A 22,296-nucleotide genomic window follows, 5' to 3' on the forward strand; every position below is an offset into this window, starting at 1 on the left:
TGAGGTTAGCTGGGCTGAAAGAGAACTGAGCAGGCTGGCCATATTTCCAAATAACTAACCTTACTATTCGAATGTTCAAAATCACCTACGCAGATATCTCGTCAGCAGTTGTCCAGCCTTATTCCCAAATACAGCAGTATGAAACATAACTGAATTATTGACTGTATAAGCTTTAAAAATTTATTTTAAAAGTAAGTCTCAGAAATTACTGAGTCTTCATAATGAGTCAGCAATAAAAAATTGTTTTTAAAATGTTCCTATTACAGGAAATCACCCACTAAAGGAGAAATGCACTATTTAAAATTAGAATTGCAATTCCATGTCTAACTATCATTATAGGTATCTACAAATCTTTTTATGGCACAATCACAAGCAAAAATGCAATGAAATGCTGTTAATATATTTTCAATGTGTCGCAATTAATAAGTAGATGCAATGAAATGTACAAAGAAAGTAGATGTTGTGCATTTGAACACATCACATTTGCACAATTTGTCTGATTCTTTTGTCCTAATTTTATGAAATTATATGTATATGTAAAGATTTGGACAGATGAAGAATGATCAGAATTGTATCCATTTCGTATCAGGTAGTTCTCCTTTACATTAGACCACACATGCCTACAGTATCAAATCAAATCCATAACTTCATATTTGACTGTTTTCAAAACTGCAGTGCACTGAATAGATAAGGATCAGAATTTACTATAAAGTTACAGTTTTTAGTATAGTGTTGATTATTTTAACATAGATGAACACATCAAACAGAAATACACGCTTATCATGACTTCATATTGTGTTTCACTGTTGGTATTTTCTACTTCCACCATCCTCTTACCTAAAGAACAGCACACACACAGGAAATCCCATATTGGATGGCAATTATTAGAACAGGCATCCCCTTCTTTTCAGTATGTATTTGCAGTTGGAACTAATTAACTAAGATATTTCCCTTTACACACTTAAACCATTTTATTTACAGAAACGTAGGGAATAGATTCACTATATTCACTGCATATGTCAGAGAAGTGAATAAATCCATTTCTATATTGTTGCATTTTTGAAATACAACCCCTAATACCACCTTTCCCTAAAACTTCTGAAATTTCTTGGATCAAGTGATTCAAGACCACAGCAAACAATTCTTATTATGCAGTAATGTAATAAAAAGGACAAGACCTCTTGCAACAAAAAGAAATCAGGAAGAAAAACATCTTACTTTAGTCACAGGGCAAAGAATTTCAAATTCTTATGGAAAACCACTCAAAAACAGTGGTTCACATTATTATATTATTAAATCTTATTAATCCTTAAGAATATATTAAAAAACAAAAACAAACAAACAACAACAACAGAAAAAAAGGGTTCTCCTAGCTCTCTGCTTATAGTAAATAATACACAGCTGGGAAAATAGCATTAGCCTGGGGGAGGGAGGATGAGAAGCATTCTCATCTCATTTGACTGAAAACACTTAGCAAAATAAAGGCACTGAATTTCTTTTTTCCCCCCCATAAATATAAGTTGAAATATAAATAACAAATTGAATTACCTTGAATGATACACAGACTTCAAAAGTGATTAAGATGTTTTATGAGAGCCCTGTAATCCCTGTATTAGTATATATATACACTATGTATGTGTTTTTGTGTATGACATAAACAACAACATAGAGAAGTCTACACAATATATGCTTATGCATACATAAGAAGAGGTGGAATAATTTTGTTTTTTGTTTTTTTTTTTAAAAGCTTTACTGACTTTTGGGATCTCACCAATATTTAATTTCCTTAATAGAAGCTTTTGCTGTGGGTGGAATGACTACAATCAAAAGTACTGCTGGCTTTTTCTTAAGTTAAATATATATATATGTATATATATATATAATTCCCTGTATTCATTATCTTGAATCGGATAATTTGAAACAAAGGTACTCAAAATAGAAGGCAAAAAAAATAGTATAACCTGTTTGATACTAACGCTGCAGGAAATTGAAAGTGTGGACTTTGTTATATTTTATTTTAGGCTCCATTGTACTACATGGGGTTTCTAGTATCATTGGTTTCTCCACAGATCACCCTGGTATCCAGTCTGCATGCTAACCAGCAAAAACAGCAATAAAAGACTCAGCAATCATAGGTTAAGACACAAGGTTATATCAGTGATATTTTCTTGGCCATGAGCAGTAGAAAAGTAGGCTGCTTAAGCGTTTGGCTAACAGGTAAGCAGAGCCTGGGTACAGAAACAAGTACAACACAGTAGTTACTAATTCAGTACTGCAATAAAGCTACAGGAAAAAAAGAACAGTCAGTTGAACACGGTTGCTTCAGCATACTTGGTGAAGAACAAGCTAATTTTAAGGATTTATATGAAAATTAATGATATCAGTAGCTCGTTTCACAGTGAACTAATTTGCCAAAAATGGGAGGAAAGGAAAGAGCTCTGCATTTACTTGAAGTAGAATTCCACAGCTTACTGAACAGCTCTTATTCTCTCCCCCCCTCCTTGTTTTATCTGCTGAAAGCAGCAGTGATTACTGAAAAGCAATGATTCTTCCCTGACACATCTCAAATTTTCACACAATCACACAATTGTGATTTTCACAAAATCACACAAGTTTTTGTGTTGTTTTTTTTGGAGACAAATTACGCTGGGAGATACAGAGATAGAATTTATCCACTATCACTTTCCATTTTGCCATGTAATTTTACCTCACTCTGAAGGAACTTTTCTTGTGCTACATCCGTATTAGTCAGAACCTACATATATTATCCTTTTAAAGGACATAATTTGGCATAACAGTTCCATGAGAGGAAATGTAAAAGCAGTGCTGACAATCCAGACATTTTGTTCTGACAATATTAACAAGTTTCTGTAAAAGCCATCAATACACAGCTGAATTGCATGGCATACACATTCAAGCTGTTAAGACTTAAATTAGCAGCCATTATGTAAGGAGCTTTTAAACATACTTCAAAGGAACTGAATGATAAACACTCTTTAAAAACACCTGGCACACAATTATGGAAGTGTTTCCAAGTTGTCTGTCTTTCGGTGTAATTCACTGACATTATACTAAAGTGAACATAATTTCAGTGTAACCTAGATCTGAAATGTAAATCTCTGGTATTTCTCAGTACTGACAATCACCATCACTTTCTGCAATCACATACACTTAAGTCCAGTTAAATTAGTTCTCATATATCCGTAATGTATTTTACATCCTGATTTCCTCCCAGTCATTCTTGTATATAAACAGGAGAATAAGCAAGCAAAGTGTTCTTTGCACAACAAAGGAAAGCAGTAATAAATCTATTTTTCATCATTTGTTCTGAATTCTTTTCACTATAAATTAGATAAAAAAATCACAGTCTGAATAAAGTCTATACAATGGTAAGTTGCTAGGGATAAGCGCATAGCTTAAGCTGAAGCATTGGTCTTCCACTTAATTCTACTGATGTTCTACAAATATCAGTTAGTTCAAAACTCCCACAACAAAATACTGTAATTTTAGTTTGAAGAAACAGTATCCACTTATTCAAGGCTACTTTTGCATCCTACAATATATCTCCTCACCTAGAAAGAGAAAGAAACAGTTGTACAACTTTATATATCATCTGTCTGCAAAGGAAACACAACTTTCTACAAGTAAGTATTAGGGAAAAGCTTTTATGGGAGCAGTGCGAAGGTCACACTAATCAGGTGGCTTTTGCTCTACAGTGCTCTGCCACTATTACAGTAAAGAAAGGAACAAGAAGCAGCAGCCAGGATGTTGAGAGAATGGAGCAAAACTGGCAAAGAAATCCTAGCCAGGTATTTTGTTGCTTCTCCACTGTCCTACTTATACTAGTAGATCACATAAGAGAGAAGAGTAAATAAAATGGAAGTTAGAGCATTAACAAACTCACCACTATTTTGGCAATTAAATTGCCAAATAGTGTATAGAGCAGAAAAAGAAGTATCTAGAGCTATACCATTGACAATATAAGGAACTAACAAAACCTAGAAAGTGATCCATCAAATTAGAAAAGTTCAGTAAAACCTGATTTTCACTGAGCACCTACATCACTTCCTTCAAAAATGCTCACTCATGAAATCCTCTTACTAATATTCTGCTTTCTTATAAAGCATGCACAAATTTTCAGTGCACATGTGGTGAAATAGGCTGCCATAGCACAACATCATTTCTGAACACTAAAGGAAAACACTTGCATTTCTCCAGGGTGCCATATAATCACCACATGCTTTTAGCGAACTCAGCCACCACTGATATCATAATTAACATTGTTAACACTGAATATTCTCACCACACAGCTGTAACTAAGCCAGGTTTAAACAAGATGGCAGTCCCTCTATCTGACATTGTGTCCATTTAATACCATCTGGCTGCAATCACATGGGGAGATAAACAGGCACAGGTCAGTAACATGACAAGCTAGCCATACTCAAAGGACAAGGAAGAGCTAAAGACACATACTTATTAATGCATTTCAACATATTATAATAAGAATCGCTGAAAGGTACCTGCCTCGCTATCTACAAGGTTGTACCAGTTATTGCCAAGTAATTTTCTAAGTGCACTAGAGTCACCAAATTCCCATAAGCGTAGGTTACTGACTAACTCCCATTACAAAGGATTAATGTTCTGGGATGTACTTTACTGTTTTAATAGTAGAGAATATATATGTTTTGCTATATATTTTTGAAACAGTCCTTGATATACGTTTGGCATTTACTTGAAAAGGTAAAGAGCAGAGTCAAAGGGAAGCCACCTTTGTAGCTTCCCGTGAAGCATTTTGTTACCTACAAAGTATTTTAAACGATCTCAGCAAAAGATGACAGCTATATGGGACCACCTACTTTATCCCACAGTCAAAAGTAATCAAATCACAAATTCTTTCTTCAAATTCTTTCTTAAACTCACCAAATTCAACCTTTACAATTTTATTGGGTTGGTTTTCCTTCCAATGAATTACTTTCCTAAATCTTTCCTCTAGTGATTGTGAAAATCTCTTTCCAAACCAAAAGCATTTATGGACAACTTACATCCACTTGGTCTTATGTATTCACTCTTTTTTAGATTAAAAGTTGTTCTTATTTTTAAAACATTGTATTTCTAGGTATTAACTACAGTTTCTCTAACTTTCGTCCCTCTGATCTCCATGTAGTCCTCTTTCATACAGTGAATTCTCCAATTCTTTATCATCCTTTGCATGACTTTGTGCCTGCCACATCTTGCACTTAACAGAGATAGGTAACACAAAGTACATAACATCAGGTGACATCTCATTAAAACTACCAATGTGGTTTAAAACTCCAGCACCGAGGGAAATACCTAGAATCTAAGACCAAGCTTGATCTTTCCTGATAACTCGCATTTCGCTGTCCTTTCTAAGTGATGAACTCCTAATTTGTAGGAACTTAGTGCACAAGTTTTAATATTAATATCATTCATAGCTGTAAAAATTCACTTGCAGAGAAAAAGGCTCATCTAAACATGCTGAAAAGTCTTACCATCATTAGACTCATTAGATTAAAAAGGAGGTTATTCCTATATGTAGGCTAGTCAGGAATGTTGAGCCAATGAAGATTAAAAAAATAAATGATATTTTTCTGCTGTAGCCCTGCATAAATAATACAAATTACCCTGCTTATAAGAGACATTATTTCATATTTTTGAATTAATTCATAACACATGGTTTCTTAGCTTTCGGAGATAGACACAGCTTAAGCAATTGTACTTCATTACAAAAAAAAAAAAAAGGTCTCCCTGTTCCTCACACAAACAGGACTAATTACTAGATATTCTCCTTCCAACTACCATGTTAAAGGGATGTGGCACATCTTCACCTCAAGGATATAAGGACATATCCTTCTATGTCATTATGAAACACAGTTTTGTTCATAACTGAGGCATGAAGGACTTCTCAATCACGTAAGCAGGTCAGGTGAAGTTCAGCTGGATTGTTCTCCAGAATCTATGTGGTTACACTTTACTGAAAATGTACTTTCAGCATTTAAGATTTTTGCTGTTTCTCATCGCAAGTGCACTATTCTTCCAGTACACCCCAGTGGATTCATCAATGATGCACTGCTCCAGTAATAAATCAATAACAAGATGAAACTTCTCACACTATCCTAATCTAATCCTTAGATACATAGCTTGGAACACTCCTGAATTATTTCAGCACTTTCTTCAGAGAATCACACATTAAAAAGTACAATGAAGGTTTATCAAGTTATATTTCATAGTAATCAAAACAAGAATTGTGTTCCAATAATACAACTGCTTATGAAAAAAAACAAAAACAGAAACACCAATCATCACTATGCTATGCAGGAGCAATAGGATTCAGCCTCTCTAGGTGTTATGCAGTTATAATTGCAGGTTATAGCTATGCTGTGATGTAAGTTGTGGCACACAATCACTCTGCAATGCAATTATGGCACCATCAGCCACAAGTGGACTGAAATCACTTTATACTCATTTCAGTTGAAGTGTGAGGCTTATTCCCACTACTGTGCATCCAAGTGAAATTCTGGAGTACCTTCTTCAGACCTGCAAGCAGGGCCTCACACAAGTATTGTCAGCCATTTCTCTGTGCAAGATGTAGAGAGGAATTGGGAAATGCATGGGCACTAATGATAAATACATCACTATTTAATCCCAAGGAAGCTTTACAGTTTCTTGAAATAGTAACTGCACAGTCTCAAAAGATTCATTCCATCTTGCTCACTACATCTATGTACAATTTCAAAAGGATAAGTTAGCCTTTGCCTAAACAAACTACTTTAAATATAAAAACCAGAAAAATGACTTTACAAGGATTCCTTGAATTTTTGCTGCAGCCAGAAGTGGAACACAACAAACTATGTAAATCAATATAAAGTCACATTTTAATTATTACTTTAGGTTTCCTGAAGCTGATGGAAGGACTTTGCAAGCAAAATATCAAATTGTTAACAAAAGTCATTCTTATGAAATTAGAAGTTAATATATTTTATTACCTCCTCTATTTCTTAGACTACTAAGAATCCTCAATTACTAACTGATTTCTTACAATGTCCTAATGTAAATCAACACCCTTGGGTTTCTTGCTGAGCTATCTTTGAAGGGTGTGTTCAGCTGAGGGATAGGAGGGGCCTGGTTGTTTGGTTTTCTGCTATTCCTCCCTCCCCTTCTGATCATTTTTTACATTAATATGTTTCCCAGTTAACTAACAACATTATAATAATAAATGATAAAAAGCATGGATTCTAACCACTTTGTCCTCCTTTGGGAAAGCATCCAAGGAAGCAGAAAAAAAGAAAAAAAAAAAAAAAAAGAAAGAAAGAAAGAGAAAAAGAATAAAATAGGCAAGTATTAATAAGCAGATTTTAAATAAATACAATTCTAGTAACTCTTTACAAAGAGCTAAGAATGTAAAACAAGCAAAAAAAAAAACCAAAAAAAAGCTTTAAATAAAAATGTCACACTATTGCATGTGTAGAAAACATGCTTTCCCACCCAAACCCACAGAACTGTGAACAAACAAAAAATAAGTTACAAACAAATGGAAACTTTACGTTTCCATTTCTGTGACTCAGAACAGTAGATGAAAAACAATTAATGTATATCCAGTTCTTTCTGAGTAAATACAAACTGCGTCATATGCACTTCAATTAATAGTACAACCAAACACATCCAAGTAAACTGCATCTTCACAGACTTGCTCTAGTGATACCACCTGCAGGTGACACAATATAACGCATCCATTTACCTTAAAATACAAACCTATGAAAATTTTTGCCCAACACACCTACATCATTTTTTCAGAAAAAGAATTTAATGTGTTGTACTCACAGGTACATGAGGGATATGGGGAACTTCCGAAATAATGATGAAATGGGTATTTTTCTAAGGTATTTTGTTTGCTCGTTTAACATCAAATTTCAGGAACACTTTTCTGTTGAGTTTTAGAGAAAAGGCCATAAACTAATTCTACCATGGACATGTTTATCAGACACAGGAATGATGGCCACTTTTAACTGAATTTGCATTGATGGGAAGGATGAAATTTCACCTACTAATGATCAGTATCTTAGGGCCATAGTTGAAAGTCGTCATCTCATGATAGTCAATAAAACCATGTAGTGCAGTAAAAGAGTATTTGTGAAATATTTTGAGACACACTGAATTATCAGCCAAAAGCAATCGCTGGGCAGTGTGCTTCCAAATACAGTGCATTTCCAGTCACATATGGGTGACTGACCAGTTCTTCTTAAGGAACGGCCCCAACAGGGCACATGGGGAAATGCTTCCATTTTGTGGTGGGCAAAGATTTATTTCACCTGTCTGAAACTAGGATATCTAACCCAAATCAATCTATAAAAAAAATAAATAAATGAACAAGCCACTCTTCAATTATTTCCCATTTCTTTCTCACAGATGATTTGTTTTTTAATCTTATTAATACTTGTTGGGTCTGTAGTTGTAGAAGGGAGAAATTCAGCATCTGTATAATAAAAAGGAAAAAAAAAAAAAAAAAAAAAAAAAGATTAAACAAATTTACATAACTTTCTTTGTGGTAAGGAAGACTTTTCTTCCTAACCAAAAAATGGTCTGATTTTATATACGATATATCTGTATCTATACAAAAAGCTCTAAGAAGAAGAAATTTGAAGTGAAATGAGTTCAACAAAAATTTCTCAGTGCAAAGACTGGCCTCAACAAAAAGGTTTTTTCTTTCATTCTCTCCAAAAAAATTTTCCTTTGAGCCACCATTCAGTAGAAGTATACGCTATGTACTCTTTTCTGTTTAGTTAACTCTACAAAACCTGAGTATCTACAAAATCATTAAATATATTATTCTACTTCATGTGCATCTCATAATGAAGTGATGAACAAAATACTTAAGTAAAATGAAGCATGAAGAGCCAAACTTAAAGTGAACATCCTGCAGCATGAAAACATTAAGGCTTTTTCTTAAGAATTACACATCAGAAGACTTACATTGTTTGATCGCAGAGAGACACGACCTCCACATCGAGCACAAAACTTGGTCCGGCAATAAGAGCATAAATGGCCACAACCATCTGCAAACTTTGTTTTATGACAGATTCCACATGTTGGAGCATCATCCTTGTGCTCTCCCTGGTAACGGCGGGCTTCTTCCCCTATCTTTCTTACTTGCTCTTTATAGCTTTCAAATTGTTGATGCAACCTCCTGCACAGATGAGAAAAAAGTTTATATAGCAAGAATAGGAGGAAACACTACTACCGTGTCTTTCTTTCTTTCAATTTATAACTAAACCTAACAGTTTTGGCATGCTCACAATAATACTATACCTCATATCAAATACCCACCACATTTGGTAAAAGAAAATATTAATGAATATATATAATGTTAGGTTTCCTTCAAAGCTGGTGCGCATATCACTTGACCACAAGCTGATTAAAATATACGCAGATGGCATAATATGCATAGATTTACCTAAAAGCAACTACTCTATGCAAGATAAAAGCTGAAACATAATAGTCCAAGCAAATCTGCATTGAATTTTAACCAACATAAAATATACCAGCAAGTATGATCAAAGTCAAAATAAAATGAGAGAAACTCAGTCTTCATTTACAGCATGATGCTTCTGCTTCCAAAATCTAAATTGCATACATGCATATCTTGAAGATTCCAACAATCATATTACAATCACACAGGCACTAGAAGTATCTGAAAACAATTTTCCAATTCAAATCAGAATATTAAAAAAATGCAGTATTCCCTGGTTAGTGTTAATTACAGAGATCTTTGATACTAAGGTTTGATGTCCCTTATAACAGAGATTACTTTCAACTTAGCCACACGAGTATCAATGAGTAGACATTTCTAAGATGAAGCAGGATGTTCAAAGGAGTAGCACTTCTCCTCCCGTTGCCCCACAAAACAAGAAGAATGAATCACAGAATGAATGATAGAATGGATTGGGTTGCTCAAAGCCCCATCCAGCCTGGCCTTGAATGCTTCCAGGGAGGGATCATCCACAGCCTCTCTGGGCAACTTGTTCCAGTGTCTCACCACCCTCACAAGAAATAATTTCTTCCTGACATCTAATCTAAATCTACCCTCTTCCATTTTAGAGGTATTGCCCCTAATCCTGTCACTACATGCCCATATAAAAAGTCCCTCCCCAGCTTTCCTGTAGTTTCCTCCGGTACTGGAAGGCTGCAGTGAGTTCCCCCTGCAGCCTTTTCTTTTCCAGGCCAAAGAATGCCAGCTCTCTCAGCCTGTTCCCATAGGGGAGGTGCTCCAGACCTCTGATCATCTTTGGGGCCCTACTCTAGACCCAATGACAAGTTTGCCAAGAACCTGGATAAACTGTCCTGCTACCCAAAAGACTCAGCTTCTAAGTTCATTAAGGCAAGCATATTCATGCTTCTATCCTTGTTTCCCCTTCTGCAATTCAAGAATAATAATATAAGCAATAATAAGCAAAGAATAATAAGCAATAAAGGTTTGCTCATCACTATGGTATGAAGACCTATGTTACAGTCACGTACTATCATCTCTGAGAAAAATTTCTCGTCCTATTGGTTTCTATGAAATAATGACAGCAATGATGAAGTCTTGGTAGGGAACCACTCCTTCTCCTGACAGCATGTTACTGTTGCTCCTTGGGACATTAACCATGTCCCTCTCAGTGAGACACAGCCCCATTCCACAGACCTAAACCAACAGAAAATAAATTCTCCTAAACAACATAATAAATACTCCTTTCTTAGCTGCCTGAATCACTCCCCTACAGGCAAGACACTGAGGACCTAAGAGGAATAAAGGATGTGTGCTTCTGATGTCAGAAACAAAAAAGACAAGGGAGAAAAGGATCATCCTTTTCTTTTTAATTCCTTCCCCCCCTCCCCCCCAGAAACAAGCCATTATATCAGCTCAGCGGCCACGTGAAACCTCACCCTGGAACTTATATAAGAGTATAATAATATAATAAGAATATAATCACCTTATAAGCTTATATATATATCAGCTCATTTAACTACCTTACAATTGACCAAGTCATACAGGAGAGCACAGCCACTCCTGCCCTTTATTTTCATTACCTTGAGGAAAGTCCTCAGGCAGACCAAGTGGGTGAATAGAGTAAAGCATGTACACAATTAAGGCTTTTCATCATGCTGTATGGCACCTACAGACTCTTCACCCACCTTTTCAGGTGTTGCTTCATATCTACATTTCCAAGGATAACGTTAAAGAAGCATGAATAATTCATAGATTATTAATAGTTACAGGGACTCTTGAGTTTAATAAATGGTATGACTAGGTGAGTTGTCTACAGAGATCTTTATAATAGCTCTGTCACTAGCTTTCAGCTACTTACTCAATTAATACAAAGACTGACACCATTTAACCAATGCACTGCTAGCAAGAGCATTCTCTTTTACTACAAGATTATTATTTTTTTAAAATATGGTATTGTTTTTACTTAAGAAATAAGTAATTAGCTTTATTTACATAAAAAATTGTTTGGTAAAGGAGAAGCAGGAAATACTACTTCTCCGAAAGAGTAGTCAGGCAGTGGAATGAGCTGCCCAGGGAGGTGGTGGAATCATCGACCCTGGAGATGTTCAAGGAACATTTGGACATGGAGGGACGTGGTTTAGTGAGAACTGTTTGTGATGGGTTAGATGGTTGGGCTGGGTGATCTTGTGGGTCTTTTCCAGCCTTGATGATTCTGTGATTGTGTTTTGGATATATTTATTCTATGATGACATTCATACTTAGAAAATGATAATTGAACTATCAAAAACCACAATAAAATATACATTCAAATTGGATACAAATATCACTGCTTGCAACAATTCTCACACTTATGAATAATAACCTTATCTGGATGCATTCTACTGATGCAGCAATAGTTAAAGGGAAAGCTAAGAATCCACATATTTTATTCTCCCTCAGTACAAAGATGATGCATTACACATAGTGCTTTATGCTAATGAAAATCTTGGCAGAAGTAGCAAAGGGATTTTTGTCTTATTTTTATTTCTTACTAGCCTCCTTAAAAGCCTTTGCAGTGATGAGTAAGATGAGGAAAGTAGGTCAATAGAATCAGGAAAAAATACCAGAGAAACTTAATACTTTTGGCCACAATATTGGATTACACATATGATTTAACTTATTTTACAGAGCTGATCACTTAGAATGCATGAAAACAACTGAAAACATTCAGGAATGACTATCATAACCAGCTTAAGGAATAAATTTGAATAATGGGGTGGTTGGTAATTAAACTTCTTTTTATATAAAAATATATTACTGAAAACAGGAACCATGGAAACTAAATTCTGTTCTCCTCCACCACAGCGAGATTTAAAGCTCTGATTTTTTAATGTGAAAAGGGAAGGCAACAGAAAGCAGTTCTCCCATTCCTGCTCTTTTCCAATTACACAGTGTACATATGATTTTTTTTGTTGATCTTGTATTAAGATTAAAATTAATATAATGCTCTACCCTTCTCTGTGCACTAAGGGGTAGATGAAATTACTAGCAACTAATTCAACTGAGATTTATTTCTAAATAAGTATTACTTATATGTTTCTTACTTTCTGCATCCGTGTACGACCACCCTTTACACACACAGGGTTTCAAAAACACCTGCCTATCTTCCACATACACATTCTGTGTTACTGGAAAAAAAATCTAACACGTTCTGTATGACAGGAATGGAACTGAAGGCAACAACTGCAAATTTCAGGAGCCAGAACACAAGGTTGCATGAATGCTATTAGCTAATGTTGGAGACCAAGAGGCCATCAAAGATGTGCTTGATTCTCTATGCTTTCAGGTCATTAATTCAGGCTATGCACAGGGACACAGCGCTATCAGACTTCCAGGCTTCCAATTACACTTACATTTAAATAGAGCTGTGTCAATAACTGCTTCTCTGCTACTGGGCTTGGTGAATGAGCTGTAGGGAAAATCAAAGGAATTTTTTCCATCAAAATCTGTTATTTTTCCAGTAGCAAGAGCTAAAATACAGATGGATAATTTTAAAGGTTGCTCCATACGCTACAAAGCACATTTTCATCAAATGCAAGAAAAATTTAAGTATATTAAATATTCCTTAATGTAGCCAAACACCTAAATGTTAGGTTAGAGACTGGAATGGCTGCCCAGGGAGGTGGTGGAGTCGCCATCCCTGGCAGTGTTTAAGAGGCGTATGGATGAGGAGCTACAAGATATGGTTTAGTGACTTGTGGTGCATATATTTATACTGTTTTTCATCATGCACTCCAAAACCTAGATAATTCTACTACTGAGGTCAATAACATAGCCAAAAATGGGAGTTCTCCCCTCCCAACCAGCCACCAAAGAGTGATAAAGAACAGAAAAAAAACATTAGAAACCATCCCACTAGTTAACACTGATGACTGAGAACTCATATAAATTGGCATGAAGTTTCACATAATCTTTCCTTCACAACACTGAAGTCCCCATCCAGTTACACTCTGTAACATATCCGATAGCAAATACATTTAAATTCAGTATTCATTCCTATGGTATTTCACATTCATACAGGTGGTATGCATGAGTGTGATGAAAAAGATTGGTGTGAATTTTGGGGCACATAATACAACTAAAAATTATCGTTTATTGCTAGAAGTCTAATGGAAATGCATAGTGAGGCATTTCTGGACTTGTAACCATCACCTTCAAGACCTTACCACAAATACACCAGCTGCTAACACCACCAATGATCACGCATGACAAGAACCAACTGAAATTTTCATGTCTATAGAGAAAGACTTAAACTACTAACTTTTAGAATATGGTCTAAATTTAGGTTTCCCATTTTTCATTCCAAGAGAATTTGATCATGTCACATATGTACGTTTTCATTTAAAAATACAGTACTTCACACTGACACAATAAACAGTTGAAAAAATACTGGTAGGCAATTGTGCAAAGCTTTACTCATGTATTCATGGGCTAAAAAAACCCCACAAAACAGAAGCCTTAACCATCTGACACACTGCAATGTGTTCATATGATGAGTAGCACAGGATGGATGGATGGAGATATAATCTACATTATTTACTGATCAGATGGTGGCATGTCAAACCACACAGAAGTTACCATTTACAGTGGGGTTTCTTTGAGCTGGCCCAAGATGTACACTTATTCTGCTGTAACCACCTCCACTCGGCACACCTTAAAATTATCACCCAAGAATGCCATTTTTGATTAGCAGAATGTTATAACTATCTTAACTATTTTACACTTAAATTCCTGTTGTGTATGCATCTATCTGAAATATTTGCACATAATCACTGAAGATTAACAAGTGAAAAAATGGTGCCCTTGTGTACCTATGCTCTGTTTGCACAGATCTTCTAAAGATGCCAAGATTTGGGTCACCTTTATGCACAGCTACATTTTAAATTATATTTTAATGTAGTATGAAATCATGTTTCACTTACTGAGAAATCCAGCAGAGGGCACTAAAGACTGCGTTTTCAATCCCTCTGTTCAATAACTGAATCTTAAAAAGGAGTTCTAGCACTTCTGGTTATTTAATATGCCCATGAAAGCAACTGATAGAGCTAAAAATCTGCAAACTTTAGGCAGCTGTGTCAAAGCGATGATCTGAAAACCACTGCTTGGCAGCTCCAGGAACCCTGAGATTACCTTGTTGTCACTGGGTTCTCGCTGCTGTGCCTGTGCTACAGATCCTCATTTCTGATGCCCACCTCATGTACACACGTTCCCAGAGAGAGCAGGAAGGCATCAAACTTTTCCCTTAAGCGCCAGCAGCATCCAAACCAGGAAAAGCTGTCAGCCTGTGATGGCTTCAGGGAATACACACTTTGAACAACAAAGACAAGACAGGCAACCATAGCTAGATGCTCTACATTGTACTGTCTGAAATGTAGTTCAGGATGAATCTAGGATACTGACTAGAAGAACAGCTTAAGTACAATGAAGAAATCTAGATATATCTTCTGGTTACATTACATGTCATCAAATCACATATAAATCCTGTTACTAAAGTTTATACCCTTACATTATCTGCACAAGTAGGACAGATTTAGGTTGAACATTAAATTCATAATTCTAATTCTTCCAACTCCTCAGTGCTTGACAGAGCAAAACAAATGCATCAGCATATTTGAAGTCCAGGTGTTTTGCATGTGTGAGGTGTGCTGCTTTTTAGCATGGGTTATATATCTATTTTGGTTGCTTTGTGAAGATCAAATAACTGTTAAATATATTCATACTGCAGAAATACTGTATTTGTGACTTTGGATGTTTTGTCAATATTCCTTAATGTTGTTATTGCTGGACTTCTTTATTCAGTACAACCTGTCATTTTAAGAGCAGAGCACAGCATTTGACTGTAAAATGTACCTGCCAAAGGCAAGCAATGTGTGAATAGACTTGAGTAAATTGTGAAACGGGTAAGAACCTAATCCATCACTTTATCTGAGAGGTAAAAAAAAAAAAAAAAAAAAAGGCCTTATTTGTGTAAACGTAATATAAGCACTAACTGCTGCTTCTGGTCCCTTTGCCATTACCTACTGTCAAACCCCACACTTCTCTGCGACTTCACTTACCACTGTCTCAGCCGTTCCCTGCTATCATTTCACATAGGTCTCATCTCTCCCTCCCATACATTTTTCTCACACTTTTTTTATATCAATACTTTATACAAACTGCATATATATCCAATAACAAAATACTTTTCCTCAAGATTCTACCCAGCCTGAAGGTTTCTTCAGTCTCTCCTGTTCAGACAACACACAACTCTGTTTCAACTCAATTATTCTTTCAACTTGATCTTCACCTTCCACCCGTGATATTTTTCACCTCACCAGCAACCACCTTGAATCCTGCTGGACATCAGTCCTTCCTCCTCCACACCCTGCGATCTCTTCTGCCTTCCTGTTTTATTGGTTCAAACCCAAGTTTTGCCATGCTTGTAACACAGATCTTGTTCTGTGTTCTGTCCAATTTCTGACTTCCAGTTCCTCATGCTCATAGTTCTCCCCACATTCACAATGGGCAAAATGTTTTCGATGATATTTTTCTATATGCACAAAATCCTAGGAACCAAGAGCAGCATACTCACAAAGCATTTCACTACGAGATTCACTACAAAGTTCAGACTTGACCAAGAGAAATGTTTCACTCAAAGACCTAACACAGGTATTCAAACCTGGCCACTACGGTGGGAAATAAGAGCTAACAAGTCATATTAGATCTTAATTCCAGTTGCCTCACACAATCTCTTAAAATCAAAATGGCAGCACCATAACAGGACCATAAAGGCTACAACAAGAACGTCTCACCAAGTTCCCCCAGCCCATCATGTCAAAGCAGAGGCTCCTTGGCAAAGCAGCATGGACTGTGGCTGCCCATTCAACAGAACAGGGGGCTACATCATTAAAGCTTTTGCTGGTGAAAAAGCCCCACACAGCAACTTTCAAACTGAAACTTTACCAAGCACAGGTTTGCTACAAGTATATAAGAGATCTCCTGAATTAACTAGCATAAAATATCATTTCACAGCTTCCTGGAAGCTTCCTAATGTAGGTTACTGGAAAACTTTATTTTTATATACCCCTTTAAAAATAATCTCAGCCCACAAGCAGACTTCTTTACACAACTGTGAGTCAGAAATGTGCAGTATCTACAATAAGGAATTTGCATTCTGGCTTCCCACGGTTCCCCCCAAATGACCGTACCCTTGCTGAGGTATACAAGAGAAACCCACTAACCAAGCAAACAACACTCAACGGTGCTAATAGATATTAGTGAGACATTCAGAAAGAATCTGTGTTAAGTTTGTATTAAAAAGCACTCATGTGCTACTAGTAATGAGGAAATCAATGCCTTCTGTGGAAAAAATAATTAATGATTATCTTAAAAACATGCATTCTTATGTCCCAGGGCTTTTAAACAAAATAATTTAAATCATAGTTCTAAAAATGAAATTAATGTTTTATGTTGAGATTTCATAATAATATAAAAACCAAGAAGATGTTCTATTTTTCTCATGTGATATTTCCACTGACCGAAATAAGAGTTCTATGCTTAACGGTAACTGCATGCAGAAAAGGTCCCGGTTCAAAACATAAGGTCTCATTTTTCATTAATAAAAGCATGAAAAGAAAGGGTCCCAGAGGTTTTTGAAGAGAAAATTGTTCAGTCTCAAGAGCAAGGAAGCACCAGCAATAGTCCCCTACTTTAGACAGACCATGAGACCAGGTTTCACATAAAGCTCCTCGAGTCCTTTAAAAGACCTCCTTAAGATTTCAAAAACATCAGTCTGACTAATTAATAGAAATATGATTTTTAGCTGGAAATGCTGGCAAGGAGCTGCCCACTCTCTATCTCCTACAGGCAGAAAGAAGATACAGTTTTACCACTTTATCAGCTTCTTAGTATTATCCAAGTAAAATTTGTAATTAAATGGACAAGGAATAATTACACTGTCCATATTCAGTAACACGAGGTAAACCTACCTTGCATAATATAAGTCATCTCATCAGGTTAGTGAGTTTGTATCTAGTCCTACACCAACTTAGCATTCATAAACATTCCCAACTAAGTCCTCTGGAAACAGCACGTTTTAAACACTGCAAGCAACAACCATAGTCCTCTCAGCCCATATCTGAACATCAAATTCAAGTGACAAGTCCTGGTGCAACACACATCATCCATGGGCTCTTGAATCAGAGTCAAACATGAGTCTAAAAAGCAGACTACCTTTTACGCCTTAGGGCTGACTCAGTACTGCACTGCAGAAAACACACTGTATTTGCTAAGTGTTCAACCCCTGTACTTCTTTTACTATTTTAACTATAGTGCCGGCCCTTCCAGCAATTACTTGAACTTCACTTACTCATCATTGGTCCCATGGGTCAGCCTTCTCTCTCTTCTCACTACTGCAGTCTTCACAAGCTGGAAGACTCCTGTGCCCTAACACAGTCAATTCAGTGCTTTGCTAGAACACATAACAAATATAAAAGGTGCTTGCAACGGTGTCAGGTAGAGGAGGTATATCTCTGTTCACTTGTATTGTACTTCTACTCTACTATGGCAGACCCAACAGGCTGCTGTTGTTTCTCCACTCAAAACAGGACCTAAAGAAGAGGGACAGAACTGAACACTACAAAACATGCTCAACATAGTGGAGCTAAATTCCACCACCATAAAGCCTTCCAAAAACTGCTAGGAAGTTCTTTAAAGATAAAATTTCATCAAGACACAGGAAGAAGCCAGTTATTTATTGCCCACCCAAATCAGCTCCTCTGGATTTTCTCATTGCAATGTTACAACACTGTAAAGCAAGTGCACATCAACATGCTTGAGAATCGAGAGCACTAAGTAGCTGTGAGGAGGCAATGATCTATAATACAGAGAATGAGTACAAAATCACTCTGTGTGGAAAGAACGAACGTAAATATTAACAGGATATGACTAGTTTAAAAATAGATCAAAAACTACTACCTAATCCTGGGTGAGTTTTAACTTTACTTTTTATTACTGATCTGTCAGCTAAAAAGCACCTCTACTCGTATAATGTACAATAAAAGATGGATCGTTACAGGAACTGGATTTATAATTTCCCCTATCAACTACATAATATCTTAATTTTCCTCACTTACTTAAACATCGCTAAATCTTACTCAGTTCCATGCTCTTTTCCACACACTGTAAAAAAAGATACACAACACACTTCTGGCAGCATGAGCCAACTTGTATCATCATGTGTTGGTAAAGCTCTGCCTTAATGTTACTCCGTCCCTGAAGGCAGAGCATGCTGGTGTACGGACCAGTATTCTCCAGGCCCCATAGGAAATTCTTCTCCTAAACTCATGTTTTGAGAAGTGGCTCAGTCAAAGAACATCCTTTCAAATATGTTAAGTCATTTTTCTCTTCAAAAACATTGGCTTCATTTTGTTAAGTAATACTAACATCATTTATTTAAGCTAAACTTCACTGAAATCACATTTCTGTGAATAAACAAAACCTAATCTGCTCTCAGAGTGGAAGAAAGGAGAAGTCATAAATAAAGAAATGGTGTTCTCTTTAATTTACTGGTTTAATTTACTGAATCACACAGGATGCTAATAGGAATACTTTTTTCTAAGGATGGTTATCACAAAGTAACCAGCCAGCCATAACATGAAGAATAACTGAGAAAAAAGAAAAAAAATGTGAAACAAAGTACAAGAATCATAGAATGGCCTGGGATAAAAAGGACCATGATGATCATCTAGTGTCAACCCCAGTGCAGTGGGCAGTCGCCAGCCACCAGACAAGGCTGCCCAGAGCCACATCCTGGAGACTGAAGGAAACCAGTGGGGAGTGAAGGAAGAAGTTTACAATAAAAATACTGAGGAAAGAGGTATTGTATGAGAAACAGTGAATATAAAAGAGGACCATTTATCTAGCTGAACAATATTATAATTAGTAACATAGAATTATAGAAACATCTGAGTTAGAAGGGACACTTAAAGGCCATCTAGTCCAGCTCCCCTGCAATAAACAGGGACACCTATAGCTTGTTCAGGTTAATCAGAGTCCTGCGCAGCCTGACCTTCTATGTCTCCAGGAATGGGACATCCACCACCTCTCTAGATTATTAATCACGTAGTCAACCAAGCTACCTATAGCAAAGACAATTTAGCTGCACACAGACCAAGAACCGCACATAGGTGGGACCATCTAAATTCTCAGTGATCTGCTCCCGCCCACAGTCACCTCATCCTACAGAGACTTACACTTCCTGGCTGTGACATCAGTCTGGAAAACCACATGAACAGCAATACCCAGGAAAACCATCAGAAGATGATCGCTGAATTACAGAGCTTTGGTATGGGTTCACAAAAGACAATCACCGCTGTGTTGCACTCCCATCAAGAAGCCATGGGAAATGGATTTATGAGCACCTGAGCTAAAATTTACACTTACGAGCACCTAGCAAGTCAAGATTTTTGCAACTTAAAATGCAGCCCTCCTCTGAATGAAAAAATCATCATGCTTACTTAATACCTGAAAAGCTGTTGCAGGCTCTTCCACCTCCAATTCAGTGATTACAACCATTTTCATGCTATCTGTTCTCTTACTCCCCAGGTTTAGTTACGCTGTGACAGGCAAAGGTGGGGTGTTATTGAGCGTCAATATCACAAGAGACGTTGGGTTAAAATGGCATCAGTCATCACTAATGCCAGCATTTGCAAATCATAATGTATTTTATCCATCACACCAGTTTCAAAAATAATGCAGCTGAATAGGCCCCACTATGCCTTGAGAATATTGCTTTTGCTGCAGATACACAGTGGGAAAAGATCCTTAAACACACTGCAGCCTGTTGCTGACACTGCAAAGCACACGAGCAAAAAAAAGCAAGCTGAAAGCTGCAGTATATCATTTCAGTCAGCTGGCACCTGTGACAAAGTTTGGAAAGTTGAGAGGCGTGCATACTGGTTCAACATAACAGGAAAATGCTTTGAAGCAATGCTTATTAAAACAGCTTTTTGAAACAGCCTTTCTCATGCATACATTTGAAAAATTAAAAAAAAAAAAACTGAATATTTTTGGCATCCAATGTGTTAAACAGATGATAGGTATCAGATGGCATTGCAGGGTGAGCAGCAAAAATATGACAAAGCACAGTGGTCTGTAAACAGAGAAATTCTAACTACCATATGGTGGTAGCAACCAGAACACGTGCAAAACAGGAAAAGATCTCACAGTGAGGGGTGTGACAGAAGCCAGAGAGATACAGAACAAAAAAACCAACAACAACAAAAAATGACAATAGGGCTACAAGCGCAACAGCGATAACATTTCAAATTAATTATATTCAACCAAGTCCCTGTGTGTACAGTATGTCTTTTACCTAAAAATAATTTAAACAGCCTCGCTGAGAGCATCTCTAATTTATCATCATGTTCAGCTTCTTTTATAATATCCATATTACCAGGAACAAAAAAGGCTTGCACATCTATTTTAAATATACCATCGATATGCTTGAACACAAGATAATGATTAAGCTTGTCTCCAGCATTATTTAATTCTCTTCATTCTTCAGGATGCCAAAGTAAACACAAATGAAAAGCGTATGGCAATTTAGTGAATTAGAAAATTAGAAAAGGAGAACATTACTGGTTTTATTTTATGCTTTAAGCACAGCACATAGCAAAATTAACAACTTCAAGGCTTTTTATATTTGTAATTTATTTTACTTCCTATCTGTAATGTAGTCTTTACTGAAGTTAAATGTTCTTCTCAAGAATACTATTTGAGAAAGAAAACTAAGTGTGCTCCTTCTACGCTTTTATTACCTCTTTTTCCCCCAAAACATCACTGATTATAACTGTTCTAAGAAAATTGTCTTGAGCTTGAAGTTATTCTCAGTAGAAAAACGGAGCCTCTAATGTGGTGAGAATCCTTCCCTCTTGATGCTGAGAAGACACAGGCTAAGAATTAAATCAGTCTTAACAAAGGATTTTTCTACAAAACTCTCTTATCTGATGAAACTGTTGAGTAGAAAATATGAGGCCAAATTGAAAGTAAACTTATTTTTATTCAATCTAAATGTTCACAACAAGGCCATGTTGAAGAAAAAAAAAAAAAAAAAAGAACAAAAACCCATGACATCCGATTTAGGATCTTTTCCTTCTTTCCTGCTATCTATAAACATCTTCACTAATCATCTTAGTGTGAGGGCTGCTCCAAAGGTAATGCCTCCTATTTTACTATGCTGGACCATAACAGCAGAGTCAGATGTTCATGGTATGGCAGTAGAGGTTGAACCTTTCCACCAACATTCCATTATATTTTGTTGCCATGTAACAGTTGGCAGCAGAGGGGCAGTCTGACAACGTTGGCATCAGACATGGTAGTGCAGATGAAGCAAAGGTATTGAACTGAATTCCTCCATATGGAAAAATGGCATCAACGCTTGCTGAACATTCATGGAGACCAAACAGCGGATGTGAGCACAGTAAAGCAGTGAGTGCTGCATTTCAACCGTGGTGACAGCAAAAGGAAAGACAAACCACGTGCCAGAAGGCCATGTAGATTTCTACCAGTGTGGCAATGCAAAGCCTTTGTTCATCACTGGCAAAAATGCATAGATAATGGTGGTGTCTATGTTGAAAAACAATGTTTTGTAGTTGATAAATTTCTCTATCAAATAGTGCCATCACTGTGTTCTTTGTATCTCTTGTAGTTTTCTTAAGAAGAAATAGCACACATTATTTTCAGAGTGACCTATGTATTTTTGCCCAAACTAT

At 36.5% G+C, this 22,296-nt stretch overlaps 1 protein-coding gene across 47 annotated transcripts in view; it reads right to left on the reverse strand.

Moving 5' to 3' along the window:
- Window positions 1-22,296, reverse strand: part of RIMS1 (regulating synaptic membrane exocytosis 1) — a 276,215-nt gene that overhangs the window by 163,066 nt on the left and 90,853 nt on the right. For 44 of the 47 annotated variants that reach the window (XM_032443361.1, XM_032443345.1, XM_032443341.1 and 41 more), the window contains exons 2-3: window positions 8,989-9,202; window positions 7,259-7,270 (exon numbers count right to left, since the gene is read on the reverse strand). In XM_032443361.1, the coding sequence (XP_032299252.1) occupies window positions 7,259-7,270; window positions 8,989-9,202 (226 nt within the window). The remainder of the gene's footprint in view (window positions 1-7,258; window positions 7,271-8,988; window positions 9,203-22,296) is intronic. The other 3 variants (XM_032443344.1, XM_032443350.1, XM_032443375.1) reach the window with 1 other exon arrangement.

This window comes from Coturnix japonica, chromosome 3 (genome assembly GCF_001577835.2).
Source record: "Coturnix japonica isolate 7356 chromosome 3, Coturnix japonica 2.1, whole genome shotgun sequence".
NCBI lineage: Eukaryota > Metazoa > Chordata > Aves > Galliformes > Phasianidae > Coturnix > Coturnix japonica.